This window comes from Thamnophis elegans, chromosome 13 (genome assembly GCF_009769535.1).
Source record: "Thamnophis elegans isolate rThaEle1 chromosome 13, rThaEle1.pri, whole genome shotgun sequence".
In the NCBI taxonomy this organism is placed as follows: domain Eukaryota; kingdom Metazoa; phylum Chordata; class Lepidosauria; order Squamata; family Colubridae; genus Thamnophis; species Thamnophis elegans.
Genome location: NC_045553.1, coordinates 18722847 through 18745871, shown reverse-complemented (window position 1 = coordinate 18745871; position 23025 = coordinate 18722847). Strand labels below are relative to the sequence as shown.

At 42.9% G+C, this 23025-nt stretch overlaps 1 protein-coding gene across 6 annotated transcripts in view; it reads left to right on the top strand.

Annotated features, from left to right (window-relative positions):
- Positions 1-23025, top strand: part of LOC116517087 (solute carrier family 2, facilitated glucose transporter member 11-like) — a 56272-nt gene that overhangs the window by 20699 nt on the left and 12548 nt on the right. For 5 of the 6 annotated variants that reach the window (XM_032229858.1, XM_032229857.1, XM_032229860.1 and 2 more), the window contains exons 7-9: positions 4334-4518; positions 11433-11543; positions 11817-11918. In XM_032229858.1, the coding sequence (XP_032085749.1) occupies positions 4334-4518; positions 11433-11543; positions 11817-11918 (398 nt within the window). The remainder of the gene's footprint in view (positions 1-4333; positions 4519-11432; positions 11544-11816; positions 11919-23025) is intronic. The other variant, XM_032229859.1, reaches the window with a different exon arrangement.

The following is a 23025-nucleotide window of genomic DNA, read 5'->3' as shown; positions in this document are numbered from 1 at the left end:
ACTAAGTACCATGAAGAGAGAGAGAAGGATTGGGTTGTTGATGATGCTGAGGCCGAAAATAATGGCAATTAGAAAAATTTCTAACTTGCTTTTCCTGTGGGGAAAACTGCAGTTTATGAGCAGCATCTCTCTTAATTTTTTTCTTTATAATTTTTTTTAATTTTTTTTTGTTATATAGACAACACATACCCACAACAATGAAAAAAAAAACAAAAACAAAAAAACAAAACAGAAAAAAACCCCATCATCACATATAGCATGTCGTTTGGTTACAAGTGTTTTAACATTTATCATTCTTATACATTTAATAAGTTATAATATACAGTTTGGGTTGCTTTGTTTACCATCCCTTCCTCCTGTTATAACACCACCTTATTTTCCCTTTCTTTTCTCCCTTCCTCCCTTCTCTACTTTCTTCCTTCCTGCTCTCCCTTCCCTTCCTTCTTCCTGTACCTTCCTTCCACTCCTGTTCTTCCTCATCCCCTTCCTACCCTCTCTCCTCCTCTTTCTCTCCTTTCCATCCTCCTCTCCTTACCTCTTTCTTTTCACCCTCTCTCCCTTCTCTACTTCCTTCCTTCCTCCTTTCCTTCCCCTTCCTTCTTCCCTTACCTCTCCTTTGCTCCTACTCTTCATCTTTCCCTTCCTACCCTCTCTCCTTCCTTTTCTCTCCCTTCCATCTTCCTTTCCTTTCCCTTTCCTTTCTCCCTCCCTCCCTTCTCTACTTTCCTCCTTCCTCCTCTCCTTCCCCTTCCTTCCTCCGGTGCCTTTCTCCTACTCCTACTCTTCCTCTTCCCCTTTCTACCCTCTCTCCTCCTCTTTCTCTCCTTTCCATCCTCCTCTCCTTACCTCTTTCTTCTTTCCCCCATCTTCCTTTCATTCTCTCCTCCTTTCTCCCTTTCTTTTTCTACTATTATTGGTGTGTCTATTTTAAATCTCAGTTTATGTTTCCTTGGGATGGTACTTCTGCCAACCCAAATATAATTTAGTATCATTTCTTATTCCCTTACCTTTGCTAATCTATCCTAACTATATTTCCCCCCACAGACACACTTTGTATCTCTCTATTTTATATATACTTATATATTTGATAAAAAAACACAAAAAACACAACATACATATGTTATAAAAAAGTACATCAGCTGGTTACAAAAAGTTTTTGTGCATCTCTTCCATTAATTCATATTAATTCGAATGTCTTAACTCAAATATTTACTATATTAACATCATCATACCTCCACTTTTAGTTGACTACAGTTATTTAAACATCCTTCATCCTTAACTATACCAAAAATTCAATCCATAACCACATGCTGGCATTTCATTTACTTATTTATAAAATCCTCCATTAACATTAAGTCCTCATATCCTGTTTTAGCTAAACATCCATAATATTTAATACCAAAGATTTCTAATTTCTAATCCTCCATGTATATAATTTATTATCATTCTCCTTTCTTTATTTAATTATATCCTATATCATAGCATTTTCCCCCTATTAGTTAAGATTTAACTGTATATAGTTTTATTTTATTTTTTTATAATAATAATTATTGTAATTAATAATCTTTATATATAGTCCAAAGATATTTCTAACCTTCCCTTCTCATATCCAATTATTACTTATCATAGCAACTAAACATTGTATACATTACTATCATTATCAATTGTTATTCAACTATACCTATTACAAATGGATTTAACTAAGTTTAGCTAATTTTGAATTATACTCTTCCATCTATCAACCTGTATCTCTCCAATAACAGAACAGTCTTATATCTGCTGCCATTCGTGGGTCCAGTTCTCCAAACATCTTTATGAACAAGTCCATATGAAGAAATCTTTGCACCTTTTTGTCTGTAGTGCCTCTCATATAATGTTGCTGCCCTCTTTTTATTTCCTTTATCAGCTTGTCTTTAATTCTCAGTAGTGGTATCAAATGTTTTGCAGATGGTATTTAATAAACTATGAATTCTTTAATGCTTCCAACTCCTCCTGCGCCCTGTCTTTTGAAGTAAATTTTCTGTGCGTTTACCTCCTCTTCAAACATTCCATTCTTTCCTCCCTCAGAAGTAAACCAATTGTCCCAAATACCAACAAATTCAGATTCTTTATCTCCGACATCCTTATTTTGTATTTGGAGAACATTCTCAGTTTTTTCCTCGTACTTTGTTGCCAAAAACACCAAATAATCCAATTTTCTCTGAATTCTATCTTGTGTGTCAGACAGCTTCTGTAGTGCTGAAAAAATCACTTGAATAGACACTTGAATAGACGCCATGTTTATATGCAGTTAGTATTTTTTCTTGAGAGCTCTGAAGTATTTGCAAGTAAAAGCAGACTGAAAGCTGTACAATCTTATTAGATCTTAAGCCAATACAGCCAAGCAATAAAAGTGCCAAGATGTAAACAGCCAAATTATAGTGAATTGGTTTACAGCCCGTTTGCAGAAGATCAGAGGAGATGTTGGAGTAATCTATCCATTATCCGTGTGAATAACATTTAGGATAACCACCGTCCAAAACCATTAAAAAGATCAAAATCGCTGCTAGATTCTTCTGTTCTTTAATTTAAATTAGTTTGAATTTTTAGGCGGTCCATTTCTCTCTAAATAATAAAATATTCTTACCAGCTGGAAACACTTTCTCTTTCTTTAGGGCTGTCTGTAGTTTCAATTAGCCTTGTGGCTAATCCGGAAGTCACTGGCAAAGAAGGTTTTTCCTAGGTCCCCAGAGACTTTGCGAACGTCTCTGGGACTACTGGGTCTCCCCTACCTTTCACTGTCTCTTCGGGACAGCTTGGGTCCAAAAAGGAACCGTCTAGATGCTTCGGAATAGAAAGAGATTCAGGAACAGCTTGAAAGTCCGTCTTCTCACTGCTAAGCCCCGCCTTCTTCCAGCATCTCTCTTAATTTTATTCTCAAACTTGAGTATGTTTTGAAGGAGGAAAGTTGAAAGTGTTTGTCAGGAATGCTTTTCAGGAAAGAGAAAAATCCCCAATGGGGCTGCAAAGCAATTCCTGTTTGCCCCTCTTACCCCCTGGCTAAAATATAAAGTATGAAAGTATTGTATTTTTGTAGCAGTTTTAGTATTGAAAATGCCCCGATGTTTGGAGCAACAGGGCTCTGCAAATGAAAATGGAGACCTGGGTTAAGTGTCTGTGGGTACCTCAACAGAGTAAGAACTGCAGCCCAGAAAGTCAAATTAAGAGACTGAATCATCCCACCCTCCGGGGGGGGGGGTAGGGGTATGGTTAGTTTTCTCTACTCCTTTTGAAAATTGAGGTGATATTTGTTCTTCTCTAGTCTTTTGGGCCTCTCCATCCAGAGCTTGCCAAATTCTTAAGATAAGCAATTGAATCTGCTGGAAACCATGAATAGCCTAAAGCCCATTTTGGCACAGTATCAAATATTGGGCTCTACTTACCAGATGATGTGTAGTTACAAAAAAGTACAAGGATATTTTCTTTAAAATATTATCATGGTTTTGATGATTTTTTTAAAAACATCTGATTAATACTGTAGGTATTCAGAATCTCCACAAATATAAAGTATGCTTTTAAAAAGTCCAAATGATCTAATATGATGCTATTTCAAAAGTCAATTGCAATTCTGACTATAAACATCAGGCACAGGAAACCAGAAACAAAAATTGGGTTCAAAGCACTAAGCATTATTCAGCTTCCTATAGACAAAAATCTGATCTACTATGTGTCAAGGCTGCTTCACTTAATAACAAAGAAAGAAACCACTCAACTCCATTTTGCAGAGTTAAGAGTACTTTTACTAGTTATAAGTAGATAGTAGCTAAGCAAAGCTGGATCTGAGATAAAAGCGCACGCAAACATAGATATCAATGTATGACCCATTCCCCTCCCCTTGGTAACCCCAACCCATAGTCCAATCCAATAACTCCACAGGTGTCATGTGGGAGACATCTTCAAAAATCATCATCAGGTTGGTATGCCGGACAGTTGGCCTTGGCGGGAAACTCCTCTCCCTGCCAAATGTGCAGTAGATGGCAAGAACAACTCCCTCCTCACAGTCTTTCCTGTACAGAATATTTCCCACACCCAAATACCATGCCTCCCCTCCCCATTTCAATGGCAGCCGAAAAGCAAGCAGCAAAACAGAGGCTGACACTAAGGGTCAAGCCAAATTGGTGCTAGATAAGGATCAATTAAATTCACAGTGAGCTGAACTTGTGGCTGCACAGTGATTTCAAATGGATGATGCATTTAACCCTCCAGAAATTTCTCTTGTTGAATCAGCTGAATGTGATTTTTTTGGGGGTGAGGGATGAATATTTGAATTGTTTTTCTCTCCCTTTCCCCATAGTAATGAAAGACCTCTGGGGTGAAAGACATCAGCAAACGGAAATCGAGGAGGCATTGAAAGAGATGGCCATTGCAGGCTCCAAGAACTTGAGTATCTGGGAAGTGGTGAGACAGCCCAGCTTGCGATGTCCGTTGCTTATCGCCATTCTGTTGGTCACAAGTTTGCAGCTCTGTGGCCTGAGTGCAGTTGAGTAGAATACTATTTGGAAACAATTAAGAAAATGACCTTTCATTCCCTTTTTTGATGTTGCTACTTGCAGACAAGGCTAACAGGATTGTGCCTTCCTCTTTGCGCTCCATTCATAGGCAGTGGTGTTAAGATGAAAGAAGAGAGGAATTATGCGATTTGGTCCAGACCTTCTAGCCTTCTTTTTTTTAACCCCAAGGCATTCAACAGGACCAGGGACAATTACTAATATTTTGTATTTCCATTTCTTCCCAAGGACCCCCAAAACCTATTTCAGATCAACATATTTTCACATCTTTTCAGTTTAGTTTTAACCTAACTTTTTAAATAATGGTATTTAATCGCCCCCAGACAATGACCTAAAGATGCAGGGTTGCCTAGTTCTTCAGTAAAGATGATAACAAGATCAGGTCTTGGCCTTCTTTAAGAACTAGTGCTATATTTGCATCTGTCCAACTTTCTGGTATCCTTCCTCCATCCAGAATAGAATTTGCCATCTTTTTAAATAGGTTGTAATAGTTAATCTTCAAAATATTTATAATAGGAGGCTGGCAATTCTTCTGGGCCAGCTTTCCCTATTTTAGCCTTTTCTCATAGATTTCTGTTATTATTATAGGTCTATTACTCAGCTGTTTATTCATTCACTTTGGCAAATTTTATTTCTTTAAATATTTATTTTTGCCAGAGGAATTTATTCTCCTTCGTAAAGTTTTGTATAATACTGATGGAACATTTTTTGCATATTTAAAGGTAAAGGTTTCCCCTGTCCAATTGTTTCCAACTCTAGAGAAAGGTGGTCATCTCTGTTTCTTAGGGAGTCAGCATTGTCTGAAGACTCTTCTGTAAGGTGACCAGATTTTCAGATTGGTAAAGAGGGACACCATTGACCGGGGAGGGGGGGGGGCGGACTAGATTAAAAATTTTATATTTTGTCAAAAGCTCACAAAAGGCTATTAATGACCCCAGGACACTGAAACCATCATAAATACGAATATGTTCCCAAACAAAATTTTGATCACGTGACCATGAGGATGCTGCAACGGTCGCTAAGTGTGAAAAATGGTCATCAGTCACTTTTTTCAATGCCATTGTAACTTTGGTCACTAAATGTTTTCCCCCTCCTTGAGACACCTCACTTCTTCCTTCCTTCATTCCTCTTCTTATCTACCTTCACCTTATCCGTCTTCTGCTCTTTCCCTCTCTTCCATCCTTTCTCCTTCCATCCTCTCTTCTTTCCTCACTCACTCCCTTCCTCCTTTTCTCTTCCTTCCCCCTTCCATTCTTTCAGCTTCCTTTCTTTTGCCTATCTACCTTCTCTGTCTTTCTGCTCTTTCCATTTCTCTCTTCCCCTTCACTTCTGGTCCTTCCTCCTTCCATCCTTTCACCTTCCTTCCTTCCTATTTCTTCCTTCTTCCTTCTTTCTGCCTATCTATCTTCACCTTCTCTGTCTTTCTGCTCTTTCCCTGTCTTCCCCTTTCCTCCCTCCCTTCTTTCCTTACTAGTTCCATCTTTTCTTCTTTCCTCTCTCCCTCCCTTTTTCTTTCTTCCTTCCTTCCTCCTTCCTCTTGCCTATCAACTTCATTCTCTTTGTCTTTCTGCTCTTTCCCTCTCTTCCCCTTCTCTTCCTACCTCCTTCCCTCTTTTCTCCCTCCCTCCCTTCTTCTTTTTCTTCCTTCCTTTCTTCTTCCATCTTCCTCCTTCTCCTTCCTCCTTCTTCCTTCTATTCTTTCTCCTTCCTTCCATCTTTTCTCCTTCCATCTTCTCCCCCCCTCCGTTCTTCTTTTCCTTCCCTCCTCCCTCGTTCCTTCCTCTCCTTCCCACTCTCTCCTTGGGAGGGGACAAAACCCAAGGGCTAACAGGTTGGGGGTGGGGGGGCAGCAGAGACCAAATAAAGTCAGAAGATCTTATTATCTTATCTTAGCACATTTGTTGGATCGCATTGCTGCGAACTTATAAACCAAATCAGGGGAACATTTTGCAACCGAGGGTGCTGCAAGGAAAGGGGGGAGGGAGGCGGCCCTGCCGTTTCCCCAGTTTTGCAAGGAATGAGAAACGGTGCTTTAATCCAAAGCAAAGGATGACTGCAATCGGAACCGCAGACAGGGAAAGAAAGAAAGAAAGAAAGATCCTTGTAGCACAAAACCCACCTTTGCATGGTTGTGAGAACATAGGTAAAACAAAATTAAAAAGCACAGCGTCCCTCCGCCCTCTGAATGGGACTCAGCGTGACTCCGATTTGAATAGAAGGACACGGAGCCGGGCGCGGAGATAACCACCTTCATTTGCATTCTCTGCGACCATGATGCTTTGCGAGGAACACTCCCAGGAGCTCCCCATGACTTTTTGCAGATTTTTCCCTTTGTGCTTAAAAAAAAAACGGGACATTTTTAAAACGCCACAGAATGAGCTGTCAGCCTGACAAAATGCAACCCCTTCCTTCCTCCTCCTCCTCCTCCTCCTCCTCCTCCTCCATCACTAACAGCTGGGTGCTCAGAAATTGGAGTGAAAATCCAGTCCTCCATCTCTTCCTGGATTCACTCTGAAGTTTTTTACACCCCCTTCTGTGCATAAACACTCCTTCAGCCTCTCTCCCCCCTCTCTCTGTCTTTCACTTTGCCTCTATCTCCCTCCCTCCATCTCTCTCTCTGTCGTTCTCTCTGTGTGTCTGCCTCTCTGTCTCTCTCTCTCTCTGTGTCTCTCCTCCCTCCCTCTGTGTATGTTTGTGTTTGTGTGTGTGAGTGTGTTTCTCACTCTGTGTGTGTCTCTCTGTGTCTGTCTGTAAGCTGCTGTCGCACCTGTCATCCTGGATCAGGCTGAGCTGCCTGTCCTTTTTCAATACCTCCCAGGGGTGCACATCCATCGTAAAATCCATTGGGTCATCCAAAGTAGCAGGGCTCAGCAGGACCTTGGCTGAATGCGTGCAAACGCTCAAGTCCACTGCTCGCCGCTCCTCAGCTAGTTGCAAAGTTCTCTCCAGAGATTCTGGCAGGCGGAGGCAGCGCTTGTTTAAAGTTTAAAGTTTAATAACATTTGTATGCCGCCCAATCCCGTAGGACTCCAGGCGGCTAACAATACAAATAAATCAAAAAGAAGAAAAGAAAAGATAGATTTAAAAACACACCATGCACTCTGTTCTAAGTGGTGCTGGACCGTATTTTGGGGTCAACAGCCCCAGGCCTGCCGGAACAGCCAGGTTTTAGTGGCTTTAGGAAGGCCGAGAGAGTGGGAAGGGTCCAGATCTCTGCGGGAACATCATTCCACAGGGCTGGGGCAGCTACAGAGAAAGACCTCCCCCGAGTAGTCGCCAACCAGCATTGCCCGGTCGATGGTACCCGAAGGAGGTCCAATCTGTGAGATCTTATAGGTCGTTGGGAGGTATGTGGCAGGAGGTGGTCCCATAGGTATCCAGGTCCCAAGCCATGTAAGGCTTTAAAGGTAATAACCAGCACCTTGAATCACGTTCAGAGACCAATGGGAAGCCAGTGCAGCTCGCAAAGGATAGGTGTGACATGGGTGTACCTAGGTATTCCCGATATCACTCGCGTGGCCGCATTCTGTACCAATTGTAGTCTCCGAACACTCTTCAGGGGCAGCCTCAAGTAAAGCGCATTACAGTAATCAAGCCTAGAGGTGACGAGAGCATGAGTGACCATTTGAAGTGCCTCCCGGTCCAGGTAGGGCTACAACTGGTGCACCAGGCGAACCTGGCAAAAGCCCCCTGGTCACAGCCGACAGGTGGTATTCTAATGTCAGCTGAGGATCAGCTTGCCTCTCGAGCTTCGGTGAAAGGGATTTTTTCGGTGGGACGGAGCCTGGGTGGCAGGGAATTTCCCCGCCGAAGTAGAAGGTGAGGCTTTCAAACTAGTTTGATCCTGCTTGAAAAGGTTGCTGTGGTGGAGTAAAGGGTGCCCTGGCTGAGGATTCCCTCTTTCAGTCAGTCTCTGGAATTCCCCCCCCTTTTTTTCTACAGAAGGAAAAGGTTTTTTGACTGGACAGCTCGACATGATTAAGGCCGTTCTGCTCCTCCTTTGCGCTGCCCTCCTCTCTCTGATAGCCACCTGGTTAAAAAGGAGGAGGAGCCCATCGAGGAAGATGAGGAACATGAGGGAGATCCCTGCCCCTGCAGATGGGCTTCAGACTAGTAGACCCTCCTCTTCCTCCTTTTTAACCAGGCGATCTTTTTAACCAGTCGATCTTCGGCTGCTGCATAAGCCCACGGACACGCGCTCTTCTCTCTGATAGCCGCCTGGTTAAAAAGGAGGAGGAGGCTCCGCTGGTCCGGAGCCCATCTGCAGGGGAAGGGATCCCCCTTGCATTCCTCGTCTTCCTGGATGGGCTCCGGACCAGCGGAGTCGCCTCCTCCTTTTTAACCAGGCGGCTATCAGAGAGAAGAGGGTAGGCCGTGCCCGTGGCCTTGTGCAGCACCTGAATTCTCGCCTCGTGTTCTTCGGCTGTTGCACAATCCCAAGGGCATGCACTATCCGGTTTGCTGAATCCGGCGCAGCTTCAGAGAAAGAAGGTGTGTGAGAAAGCCCCCCCCAATCCCCGCTGCCTGAACGTTTGAATGAAGGAGGCTGCAGGCTCCTTTGTCCTCGGCTATGCGATTTTCTTTCGTTCTCTGCTGCCCGAACGAGTGAATGAGGCAGAGGGAGAATGAAAGGAGATTGCATCCCTTCTGTCTCCCCATTGCTCAGAAAAGCAACTCTGGGAAGGTCCTTTGGTGGCGGCAGGCATCCTAGAACCTGCCTTCTAGCAAAGGACCTTCCCGAATGGGGAGACAGAAGGGACAAAATACCGGCCGGCCAGGACGGTTATACAGGGCTGGGGGCAGGTCAGGCTTACTTCCGGGTCTGGTCACAAAAATCGGGACTTTTTAAGAACGCCCTGGGATGCGGGACAAATTGTGCAAAATCGTGACTGTCCTGCCAAAATTGGGACGTCTGGTCACCTTACTCTTCTGGGGTCATGGGGCCAGCATGACTATGCACTGAGGGCAGGGCTAGGTTCCAGCAGAGACTACTGCTGGTTCGCTCAGGGATGCACCATGCAAGTGCATGTTTGATGCACACTGTGTGCGCAAGCACAGTACAACTAAAATTGCTCTATGCATGCGCAGAAGCAAAAAACAAGCTGTAGGTGCCTCCAGGAGAATCAATTCAGGAGTGTGGCAGGCCTGGATTGTTTCCGGTTCCAGTGACCCAGGCCGCCAAGCTACTACCAGTTCAGCTGAACTGGTCCCAACTGGTAGGAACCCACCACTGACTGAGAGGCACGGAATGCTGTTTCGTTCCCACTGAAGTGGTACCGATATATTGACTCACATTTGCATCCTTTCAAGTACTAGATGGGCAGTAGCTAGGGCAAGACCACCACCCCCGCCATGGGGTGCTCAGGTTTCGAATCTGGGTTTTCAGCTTTCTAGGAACTCAGCATCTTTAACTGCTGAGCTGCCGAGCCCCTCTTTTGCATATTTACATTATCAATTACCATAGCATTTCCATTTTGTAATTTTAATATTTTCTTTTCACTTCTTTTTCATTTATAAATTAGGTATTTTCCCAGCTTATTTGCTAGCTCAAAATTATTCCGTGTAGCAAATTTCACTTTTATTTCTATTTCATTAATTGTTAACATGGAAAATTTGTGAAAATTTAATTTTTTTGTGAGATATTTTTTTCTTTCTGGACGCCTCTTCCAATCCTCTTTTATTTTTATTCCCTTTAAATTCCTTCTTTGGTCTTTATCTTTTTAATTTACCATTTTGCAGTACAAATTGTCCATTCCTAAACTTACTTGTATCTCACAAAGTCCTTATTTCCATGCCTTTATTTAAATTAATCTCAAAATATTATTTCAGCTTCTTTTTAGTCCTTAATTATTAATTCCATTTTTAGCCTCCATCTATAAATTCTACTCTGCCTCTTCCATATCAAAGTCACTGGGTTATGATCTGAAAAATGTTTTTGTAATATCTGCATTTTATTTTGTACCCATAGTGAGGTTCTTAGAAATCCAAAGTAGATTTAATCTTAGAATAACTATTGTCACTTTGAATGTAACTAATCAGCATACATTAAAATGAATATTTTTTTGCATACAGCTCTCAAAGTATATCTATTATTGAGAAAGTTCTGTCAATTTCAGAAAAGTACCTATATTCTTTGGAGTTACCATTTTTGTGTCTCCATATCAAAATTGATAAAGGCACCATTGATGCTGCTGGATTAGGGTAAAAGTTAGGGAGTAATAACCCAGACTTTGCCTACCATCCAATAGTGCTTATAATAAGAGATGGGCTTGTTGATTGTTTTAGTGGGCTGTAATAGTCCAACAGCCTGGTCTCAGTTGCCTGGCAATTCCGCTAAGTGTCTCTTAATCAAGATGCCACAGACCAAAAGGCTTCAAGAGGTTAGAAAAGCAGGAAAAACAGCTCTGGGGAGATCATTCATCACTTAAGTGATGGAGACAAAAATAGATACCTAATTAAGATGGGGGCAGACAGAGAGGACAATTTGGATTTCTCGGGGTACAAGTTGATTTTCTAGAGCTCTGAGAGGGAAGCTTGTAGGCTGTGAGTGGCTAACTTCTGAGTTCAGGCATGTTCAAGTTTTATATTGTAATGAAGAGTTTGGCAAAAGGAAAAGGAAAACCAGCCTTGAGGAACAGCTTTGCCATTCAGCAACATGAGATAACTGCAACCCTAAATGGAAGACTTGATGATGACAATGACAATGGCTAGCATCTTGTTGCACAGACAATTTATAAATAACACATTACAAAATAAGCTAAAAACAAGCACAAAGTGCAACAATGGAGCTTGAAAGTCTGTCTCTCTTGTCCACTTCATATACAAAACCCTTCATCTTGAAAACCTGCAGTCCATGATCCCACCCCCCCTTGCTGTGTCTTTCAGATATACTTCTATGCTTTTGAAGTTTTCCGCACTGCCAGGCTTGAAGAGCTGGTCATCCCTTATGTCACTTTGGGCATCGGTCTCTGCGAATTTGCCTCCGTGATCCTGTGCGTAAGTACAAATGTATTGCTTGTTCATTTTGTACAATTAGCTGCAAAGAGAAAGGGTCAAGGAAGCAGCGTCCCAAGAGAAAAGTCGGGTGGCAGTAGCTGGATCAAGGCCTTGGTGGGTTGGAATCCGCTCCTCCAGACAGATGTCTTTCAGTCAGAAGTCAAGGCAGGAGGTGGCAACAAAGTCAGGCCAGGCTGACTCACCTACTGCTGTGCATGAGGCAAAGTTCCTTGGATAAGCTTCTGTTTGGAGTGACCATCTCTTTTACCCTAGAGCTCCATCATTGACCGCGTGGGCCGGAGAGTTCTGCTGTGGGGCGGATTTGGGATGATGGCTTTCACATTGGCCCTCCTCGTCATCACTCTGTCTCTCCAGGTAAGCAAGTCCCACCTGACTAATTCCTGGCTTTCTGTATCAACACCTTTTGGACAATTCTTTCTTTTTAATTCACCTTTCTCTAACCGCAGTATTATCTTATTAAAAGGCTTCTGTTTATTGTCCCACTTGCCACAAACTGTCACAAAAGTTTTTACTTTACTAGTAAAAACGTCCATTGACAATTTAAAAGATGAGGTTAAAAAAAAGCTTGTGCTTTTCACCAAAGGTTTCACCAAAATTCAAATTCAGAATAGAGCTGGAAAGGACTTTGGAGGTCTTCTAGTCCAAACCCCTGCTCAAGCAGGAGAGCCTATACTATTTAAGACGTGACTATCCAGTCTCTTCTTAAAAGCCTCCAGTGCAGAGGTGTACGCACATACTGGGAAAGTGGCTGTCTGTTTGCGTACCCATAGCGCAGTGGCATGGCCACGCCCCTGTACTGGTACTCTCTCCTGGCCTGCCCCTGTTTGCAAGGTGCTTCTCAAAGAGAAGGAAGGAAGTGTGGGGCTTCTTCAGAGGATCTGGGGCAAGAGCAGCACTGAAGCCCTTTCTGAAGCATCTGGAAAAGGTACACAGAGGTCTGAGGGGCGGGGGAGAAGGAATTCAAACTTCATGCTTGTTTGGGCAAGGCAACGGGGGAATGGGGGGTGGGTGGCAGAGAAGCTGCTATCAAGCCACTGGGAGAGATATCCAATCCAACTTCTATGTGCATGCAAGTGTGCGTGCATGTGTGTGTGTGTGTGGGTGTCTGTGTGTGGGTGTTTGTGTGTGTGAGAGAGAGATGGAAGGGGGTGGGAGAGAGATATCCAATTCCACTTCTCTCTCTGTGTGTGCATGTGTGTGTGTGTGTTTGAGAGAGGGGGGGAAGGGGGTAGGAGAGGTATCCAATCCAACTTCTCTGTGTGTGCGCACATGTGTGTTTGAGAGAGAGAGAGGGAGGGAGGAAGGGAAGGGAGAAAGAAAGAGAAAGAAAAAGAAAAAGAAAGAAGGAAGGGAACTTACTTTTTAGCAAAGGAGAAAAATGCTGTTGCTTTAAATTGGAACTGAGCATGCCTGGATGTGGAATTTTAAGAGTTGAAGTCCACAAGTCTTAATGCTGCAAACTTTAAATTAAAGCTTTAAATTGAAAAGCTGCTCGGAACAACAAACTGGTTAGATTATGTTATATGGGACTATGTTTTTGAAGTTTTGGGGTTTGTGCAATATGGGCTTTATGTTTCTAAAAGGGTTTGGATCATTCCCTGCTTGTGAATGGAGCCAAACTTTCTATAGGCTCATTATCTCATTATCTCTATCTGGCAGGAATGCGGAATGAGTCTCAGGCAGGTTTTTTTGTTAGCAAAAAGAAAGAAAAACAGCATAGCAATTTAGGACTAGAAGTCTACTCGGAGGTCATCTAGTCCAACCCCCTGCTGCAGCTGGAAATCTTACATTGTATGGATTATTTTGGTCACTCTAACAGAGAGGAAAATTGCCAGAAAGGAGAAGGAGTTTACTAGGACAAGGCTGTCATGCAGAGGAAGGCAGAAATAGTCCTTGACTTATGATTACAATTGAGCCCAAAATTTTGGTTGCTAAGCAAGAGCGTTGTTAAGTGAGTTTCCCCATATTTTACCCAATCCATGGCATCTCCTGTTGAGTGACATCAGTTGGCCACACCCATCCAGTCACATGACTGCCAAGCCACACCCACAAAATAGGCCACACCAGTGACGTGCGGTGAGGTTTATGGTGAGGCACTGACGTCATCGCAATCTTTTTATTAAAATGCCTTCGTAATACAGGGCGTTTTAATAAAAGGATCTGCGCCATTTCGTCCCATCCTTGCGCATTTTGAAGGGTTGGCGGGCAAGAGGGTATCACCGAGGACCATATGAGGTGACCCCCAGTGGCCAACAACAACAAAAAAAGAGATTGGGGGGAAGCAAGGAGCTGAGGAGTTCCTTGTTGTGTTTTCCACAAGGGACAATAGTCCCTACGAGTGGGGAGGGGGAGGAGAGAGAGAGAGAAAGATGATGATAATGATGATGACAATTAAGTATTTTCAGTTGGACAATATAATACGTTATCTAAAATTATAAATAATCTTATTTTCCGATGCATTTTTTGTACCTTCTGGCAAACTGCAATTTTCTTGGCAAGAGATCTAGCTTACCATTGCTTTCATCATAGGTCTGAGAAAGTTTCTTCCTTCCTTCCTTCCTTCCTTCCTTCCTTCCTTCCTTCCTTCCTTCCTTCCTTCCTTTCTTTCTTTCTTTCTTTTCTCTTCCTTTCTTTCCTCCTGATTTGTTTCATTCTCTTTTCTCTCTCTTCCATCCTCTCCCTTCAGCTCTCTTTCATTTCTTTCTCCCTCTCCCCCTTTTCTCTCTAATTTGTTTCCCTCTCTTTTCCCTCTCTCCCATTCTCTCCTTCCAGCTCTCTTTCATTTCTCTCTTTCTCTCTCTCTCTCTCTCTTTCTCCCCTCTCTGACGCTGAGGAGAGCCACACTGTGCAGGAGACTCCTCAGTGTCACACTCAGCGCCAGCTGCGGTTCCCTCCATGTTGGCTTTGTGTTCCCTCCCTGCATCCAACCAGCTGCTGCTGCTGCTCCCCATTCCCCTCCTTCCTAAGCCAACATTATTATTATTATTATTATTGTACAATTGTATCACAGCGGCCAGTTGTTTCGCTGGATTTGGCATTGGTTACTAGTCGGGCCCCACCCAGGGGCCTAGGACGTCGTAACGTATTTTCGTAATATGCGTGCAGATCCAAGCAGTGCGGCTTTTTGCATTTGACTGATGGTGATTTTGTCAATTTTTAACTGTTTTAAATGTAATTCCAGTGCTTTTGGAATAGCACCCAGTGTGCCAATTACCACTGGAATTACCACTGCTGGTTTGTGCCATAGTCGTTGAATTTCGATTTTTAAGTCCTGGTATCTTGCGATTTTTTCATGTTCCTTCTCGGCGACCCTGCTATCACCTGGTATTGCGATGTCTATGATTGTGACCTTATTTTTCTCAACCAGTGTGATGTCTGGTGTATTATGCGCCAGTATTTTGTCAGTTTGTATACGGAAATCCCACAAGATCTTGACCATCTGATTTTCGGTGACTTTTTCAGGCTGATGTTCCCACCAGTTTGTTGCTGTTTTAATATTATAATTTTTGCACAAATTCCAATGGATCATTTGTGCTACTGAATTGTGCCGCAATTTATAATCAGTCTGCGCGATTTTTTTACAGCAGCTGAGTATGTGATCAACAGTTTCATCAGCTTCTTTGCAAAGTCTGCATTTGGCATCATCAGAGGATTTTTCGATTTTGGCCTTAATGGCATTTGTGCGGATAGCTTGTTCTTGCGCAGCCAGGAGTAGTGACTCTGTTTCTTTCTTTAATGTACCTGTTGTTAACCATAACCAAGTTTGTTCACTGTCCACTTTATCTTTTATTTTTTCCAGAAATTGACCATGCAGTGCTTTGTTCTGCCAACTCTCCATTCTTGATTTTATCACATCTTTTCTGTATTCTTGTTTTGTCTGTTGGGCCTTCAGTAGATTTTTGTTCTTTACTTCGATTAATAGATGTTCTTGACTTTCTTTTAAATAATCAGCCAGTGCATGTTTTTCTTCTTCAACTGTTTGCTTCACTTGTAATAATCCTCTGCCACCTGATTTTCGGGGCAGGTACAGTCTATCAGTATCACCACGTGGATGTAAACTGTAGTGCATTGTCATTAGTTTCCTGGTTTTTCGGTCCAAAAGGTCCAAATCAGCTTGTGTCCAGTTAACTATGCCAGCTGTGTATCTTATAACTGGTATTGCCCAGGTATTTATGGCCTTGATTGTATTTCCACCATTCAATTTAGATTTCAAAATTTTCCTAACTCTGTTGGTGTACTCTCGCCTGACAATAGTTTTTACTTCTCCATGCTTGATGTTATCCAACTGCAGAATGCCTAAGTATTTGTAGGCTTCATTTTCTTTGCATTTAATTAGTTGGCCATTGGGCATTTCAATTCCCTCAGATGCAGTGATTTTGCCTCTTTTTATGGATACAGTGGCGCATTTTTCCATGCCAAACTGCATTGAAATATCGGTGCTGAATACTCGGACTGTATTTGTCAATGATTGGATTTCTATTTCTGACTTGCCATAGAGTTTCAAATCATCCATATATAGTAAATGCGAAATTTTTTCAGCTTTTTTGGCTGTTTGGTAGCCTAATTTCATTTTTTTTAAGATTACTGATAGTGGGATCATTGCGATGATGAAGAGAAGAGGTGAAAGTGAATCACCCTGGAAAATTCCTCGCTTGATATTAACCATTCCGTAGCTCTCATTCCCTACTGCCAACTCAGTTCTCCATTGTTTCATTGCCTTTTCAGTAAAGGATGTAATATTTTTGCTAATGCCAGTTGTTTCTAAGCATTTTATGATCCAACTATGTGGCAGTGAGTCAAATGCCTTTTTGTAATCAATCCAGACCATATTCAAGTTCGTTTTTCTGTTCTTACAATTTTCTAATATCATTTTATCAATTAGAAGCTGATCTTTTGTGCCCCTGCTCCTTCTTTTGTTGCCTTTTTGCTCTACTGGCAAGATGTTGTTTGTTTCCAAATAATCCATCATGTTATCTGCAATAATGCCTGTGAGTAATTTGAAGGTTATTATTATTATTATTATTATTATTATTATTATTATTATTATTATTAATTAAAATTTATATGCCGCCCAATCCCAAAGGACTCCGGGTGGCTTACAAAAAAGAAGAAGAGGAAGAAAAAAAATAAGAAAAGACAGATTTAAAATCACAACACATGCATTCGTTCTAATCGGGGCTGGACCTCAGCAATGAGGTCAACAGCCCCAGGCCTGCCGGAATAGCCAGGTTTTAACAGCTTTCCTGAAGGCCATGAGAGTGGGTAACGTCTGGATCTCAGGAGGTAGCTCATTCCAAAGGGTCGGAGCAGCCACAGAGAAGGCTCTCCTCCGGGGGCCCGCCAGCTGACATTGTCTGGCTGAGGGCATCTGAAGGAGGCAGCGGCTCACGCTGATCTGAGTCTAGCGCTGAGGAGTCTCCTGTACAGCGTGGCTCTGTGAGATAAGCACAAGAAAAGAACTGGAGCTCTTCTCCTTTGACACCCGTAGTGCCCAGCAATAAAAGCCGCCCCGATCCTCCCTCCCTTCCTCTCCACAACCTTCCCCCAAAAGCTTTTCCCCAAATAATACCAGCAGCCATTTCATCTCTACCAAAGTAGATATATACATACACACACACACACCAAACAATAAAATAAAATAAAATAAAAAATGGCAGAAATGGAGAAAGAGGTGAGCCCTCCAGAAAATAAAAGAAGCTGGAAGCTGGCTCATCCTGTAAAAAGGGAAATCAATGAAGAGATAAAGGTACATCTCTGCACTCCCCCTTTATTGTCACTGTATTGCAAGCGAGAAGGGAAGAAAAAAGGAAACGAATCACAGGAAGAACTATGAGGCAGGAGAACTGCGTGCCTCACCTACCTCTGTACTTTTTAGGCTTTTAAGCCTCGCTTAATTCTGCTTGAGCGATCATAAAATGCCTAAAAAGTCAGACTAGATGAGGTATGCAGTTTTCCTGTCTCATAGTAGAGGGTGCTTTTTTAGAGGCTTTTTAAAACAGTTAAACAGAGTCATCCACGGTGAGGCAGCAGTCTCACCTCAGATTTCGCCTTTTTCCTTTTACATTTTTTTCTTTTCATGATGAGAGCGATGAGGCTGTGCCTCACTTGCCTCACCTGACTGCATGTCACTGGGCCACACCCACAAAATAGGCCACACCCACAGAATAGGTACCATGTTTCCTCGAAAAAATGATGTCCCCTCTGACCAGGCAGAGCGCCACTCACCAACCTAGCAGTATCCTGAAGGCGCCAAGCCATGGGAACTGGGGGGTGGGGCAAAGGAGCTCGCGTTGCTTGGCACTTTCAGGATACTGCTAGGTTGGTGACTGGTGCTGTGCCCAGCTGGAGAGGAGGGTTGCTGGGCATCTGGTCTCTTATGAGCAGGCTCCTGAAGAGCTGGGCACACCCTCAGGGGGAACAGCTGTGTTGCGCTGTCTCAGCAGCACAACACAGCAGCCATGAGGTGACCATGCTCATGAGCAGCTATCCAACAAACCACCTTTCCAGCCTGACACAGTGCCATTCACTGACTAGGGGTATCCTGAAGAAACCAAGCCACATGAGCGCCTGTTCCCCACTCCCCGGCTCCTGTGGCTTGACACCTTCGGAATACCCTTAGGTCAGTGAATGGCACTCTGCACAGCTGGAGAAGGGATTGTGCAAGCGAATGTTCCACACCCTGCTCGTGAGACTCCCAGCCTCACCATGCCCTGGCCCATACAGCTAGATCTAGAATGATAGAGATTAGATAGATAGATAGATAGATAGATAGATAGATAGATAGATAGATAGATAGATAAAGACAGCACTATAAAGAACTAAGAAGAGAGCATTGCATAGTAACTGATATATTCACAAACAGATTTTTTATAGAAGCCAGGAAGAACAACAACAGAGAGTAACGGAAGAACAGGGAGAAGGTAGCAGGGAGGAGGAAGAACAACAGAGAGAGGAGGAAGTGAGACCAAAAACAAGGAGCCAAAAAAGAAACTAGAGTTAATAAAAAACAAAGACAGGTAGAGAATTAGGAGGATGGAAGAAGAAATTCAATTATTGTCAGTAAATATTAACGGTTTAAATTTGCCAACAAAAAGAAAGTGTATCTGGGCAAAATTAACAAAACAAAAGGCAGATATAATATGCTTACAGGAAACACACATTGAAAAACAAGATATAAAATCACTGGAATGTCCTAAATTAGGAAAATTATATGCAGCCTCAGCAGAAGAAAAGAGAAAATAGCAATAGCAATAGCAGTAGACTTATATACCGCTTCATAGGCCTTTCAGGCCTCTCTAAGCGGTTTACAGGGAGTCAGCATATTGCCCCCAACAATCTGGGTCCTCATTTTACCCACCTCGGAAGGATGGAAGGCTGAGTCAACCCTGAGCCGGTGAGATTTGAACCGCTGACCTGCTGATCTAGCAGTAGCCTGCAGTGCTGCATTTAACCACTGCGCCACCTTGGCTCTAGGGATAGCTATATATGTTAAAGATGGGATAAAGACAAATTTAATTTATGCAGACCCAAAGGGAAGAATATTAATGATAGAGATATGGATAAATCAAAAATCAATACTACTGGTAGCAATATACGCCCCAAACGAAAATCAGAAGGACTTTTATAAAAAATTACATGAAAAAATTAGAGAAATTGGAGTGAGGAATATCTGCATAATAGGAGATTATAATGCTACTATGGTAGACAGTAAAAAATACATAAGTGACAAAAAAACTAAAAAGAAAAAAAAAGTATTACCAACAACCTGTTTTGAGATGAGGAGATGATGGAGGAGCTAAACTTGATAGATATTTGGAGAAAAATGGAACTAGAAAAAAAAACAATTTACTTTTTATTCCAACCCACACCAATCTTGGTCATGGATTGATATGGCATGGATGAATGGGGAAATTGGGGCAGAAATACATACAATTGAAATATTACCAAATACATGGGCAGATCACAACCCCATTAAAATAATCTGGAAAGGGGGGAAAACTAGGTGAAGATGGACGTTAAAACTGCAAATATTAAAAGAAAAAGAATTTATTCAAAAATGTAGAAATGAATTGGAATTATTCCTTAAAGAAAACACAAAAGAACAGACATCTATACAAAATCTATGGGACATCATGAAAACTTATTCATGTGGAATTATTATAGCGTATTCAGCAAAAAGAAACAAAGAAAAATGGGCACAACAGAAGATATTAGAGGAGGAAATTTAAAATTTAGAAATAGAATTACATAATAAGCCACAAAGTGACAAAATTAGAAAGGATTGGATGTTAGCAAAACATTAATTAAATATATTAGACCAGGGAGAAATGATAAGGGGCCTAAAACTAAGAAAACAAAACTTCTTTGAGCAAGCAAATAAACCAGGGAAGTGGCAGTCATATAGATTGAGATAAGAAAGAGAAAAAAGATTAATATATCAACTTCAAGAGGAAACTGGTGAACTACAACATACAATAGACGGGAAGCAAAAGATTGCATACAAGTACTTTGAGAATCTGTATAAAGGGGAACAAGTAGATGGAAAACAAATAAAAGAATATCTAAATGGAGAAGAAACTACTACCATTGGACAGTGCTCAAAAGAAAGTATGTTGGGTGGCGAGAAATCAAGCTCTACACTGAGTCTGCAGAACATGCAGTTGACCCTCATTATGATTCAAGAAACGATGATGAAAACGCAGGAGTCAATAACAAAAAAATCACGTGGAAATAAAGAGCGAGATGGGAGAGGTAAAAGGAGATATACACAAACTAAAAAGTTAGACTAAGTCGTAAGAAAAGGGATGGAAATGGAATGCCATGAAAGAGAAGGTGTGAGAACAGGAGCACAGAGAGAGAGACAAGGGCAAAGAGTGGACTGAGACTTACATATAAATGATAAGATGGAAGAAGAAATTAATATGTTATCAATTACCATTAATGGAATGAACTCCACAGCCAAAAGAAAAGAAATATTCACAAAACTTCAAAAACAGAATATGGATATTATTTGTTTAAAAGAGATACCCAAAAAGAAACAATATGGTAATATTTTAGAATTTCCTAAAATTTGGAAACTTCATCTGGCTCTGGCACAGTAAAAGAACAGGGGTATAGCAAAAGAGTGGCTGACACTGAAAAAGATCTATGCTGATGAAGAGGGAAGAACACTATTGATTGAAATAATAACAAATCCAAAAAAATGTAACTTGCAGTAATTTATGCACTGAATAATAATCAGAAGGAATTTTACTATAAATTGCATCAGAAAATAATAGTTAGGTCATGAAAACATATGCCTAATAGGAGATTTCAATGCAGTGGTAGATACTAAGAAAGATTATATAAGTAATAAAAACAACAAGAAGAAGAGAAGAACACTGCCGAATACATTTTTTGAAATGACGCAAGATACGTGGAGAGAGTTAACCCCAAAAAAGAGTCAATATACCTTTTTCTCAAACTCCCATAACTCTTGGTCAAGAATCGACATGGGATGGATGAATTCAGAACTGAGAAGGGACATAGAAGAAATAGATATAATCCCTTTAAAGTGAGATGAAAGGGACCAAAAAAAGATAAGGAGGTGGACCATTTTATTTATCTTATCATTAGAAGTACTACTGACACATATTAGTGTTCTGTCCCAAGCTTCTAAATTATACTGATGCCTGCTTGGCTGTCTGCCATGACTATTCCAGTCGGGATTTAGGCCTGGCTACAGCACGGAAACCGCTTTGGTCGCATTGATCGATGATCTCTGGAGAGCCAGGGATGGAGGTTATGCCTCCGTCCTAGTGCTCCTTGACCTCTCAGCGGCCTTCGATACCATCGACCATGGTATCCTTCTGCGACGACTGCGGGAGGTGGGGGTGGGAGGCACTGTCCTACGGTGGTTCTCCTCTTACCTCTCGGACAGGTCGCAGTCGGTGTTGGTCGGAGGGCAGAGATCGACCCCTAGGCCCCTGAATTATGGGGTGCCGCAGGGTTCGGTCCTGTCCCCCCTCCTGTTTAATATCTACATGAAGCCACTGGGTGAGATCATTCGACGGCCAGGACCGTCATTGCGCCTCAAGCCGCATTTCTTCCTGCAAAGCCCTTCGGGCATTAGGTGGAGCTCTCGGGTTGCCCGAAGGGCTTTGCAGGAAGAAACGTGGCTTGAGGTGCAATGACGGTCCTGGCTGTGGGGCGCACGCCCGTTAAACGCCTCTCTTGGTTCCCTCCTTCTCCTTCCACAGCCTGCGCGATGTTGCTGCCGTAGGCCGAGAGCTGCCGCCGAAGCTGCTGCACAGCTGAGAGAGGGAGAGCGCGAAGGCAGAGGCAGGGCGCCAAGCTTTGGTTAAGGCAGGCAAGGGAAACCACGAGCTGAAAGGAAGTCTTGCTGGGAAGGCGCGGCAGCAGGGCTTTAAAGGGCTCCCCCCTCCCCAGCCAGCCAGCCCACCCAGCCCATTCCTCCCCCACCACTACTGTGTCCAACAGGCCAAGTTGCTGGGAGGAGAAAGTTTGGGCTGCAGAGCAGAGTTTGAACTGCCGAGTGACGTGCAGTGAGCTTCATGGCCGGGGACCGCTCTATGGTGGACACGGCGCCGGGGCTTTGGCGGGGCTTTCATGCTTGCCTCACTGGCCATGAAGCTCACCGCACGTCACTGACTATAGGAGTTATTAAGATTTTCTGTGTTAGAACCACTGTTCCCTCTAAGGTGCGCGGCTGCGCGGCCGCGTACGTGGAAAGAAACCCCCACGCAGCAGTTTCTAACTGCCGCGCAGAGATTTCTGAAAAGCAAACGTGGGGAAGTCCTTTGCAGGCGGCTACAACTAGCCGCCTGCAAAGGACCTCCCCAGACTTGTTTTGAAGAGCACGGCTCTTCAAAGGGGGATTCCTTCCTGAGAGACCCCGTCCAGAAAATGCGGGGAGCGGCAGCGGAGACCCGGGGCTGCTTCTGCTGTGTCCACTGGACTGTGGGGCTGGGAAGGGGGTGGGAAGAGTGGCGGGGCTGGCGGTGGCCGGCGGTGGCAGGCTGGTTCACCTCCTCCTCCAACAGCACTGCCGGATTTCCGCCCAACACTGCGGGGGCGCCAGCAGGAGCTTTGGTGGCTTCACCTCAGCCGCAGCACTGGGCAGCAAATGTGTTGGTGCTGTTGGAGGAGGAGGAGGAGGCGGCAGCAATAGCACCTGAGGACAGGACAAGAAGCAATGGAAACTTGTCAGAAGGAGACTCAAGCTGGAAATAAGGAGAAATCTGACAGTAAGAACAATTAAAATCAATGGAATCTTAATTCATTTGCTACAGGTTTTCAAAAGACTGGACAGCCATTTGTCAGATGATATAAAGACTCCTGCCTTGGACAAGGGGCTGGACTAGAAGACCTCCAGTATCCCTTCTAATTCTATGATTTTAAAAACCACAAGCTTTTTACAGCTCGCTTGCAACTTTACCAAATTTAATTCAGCCATTTCCTT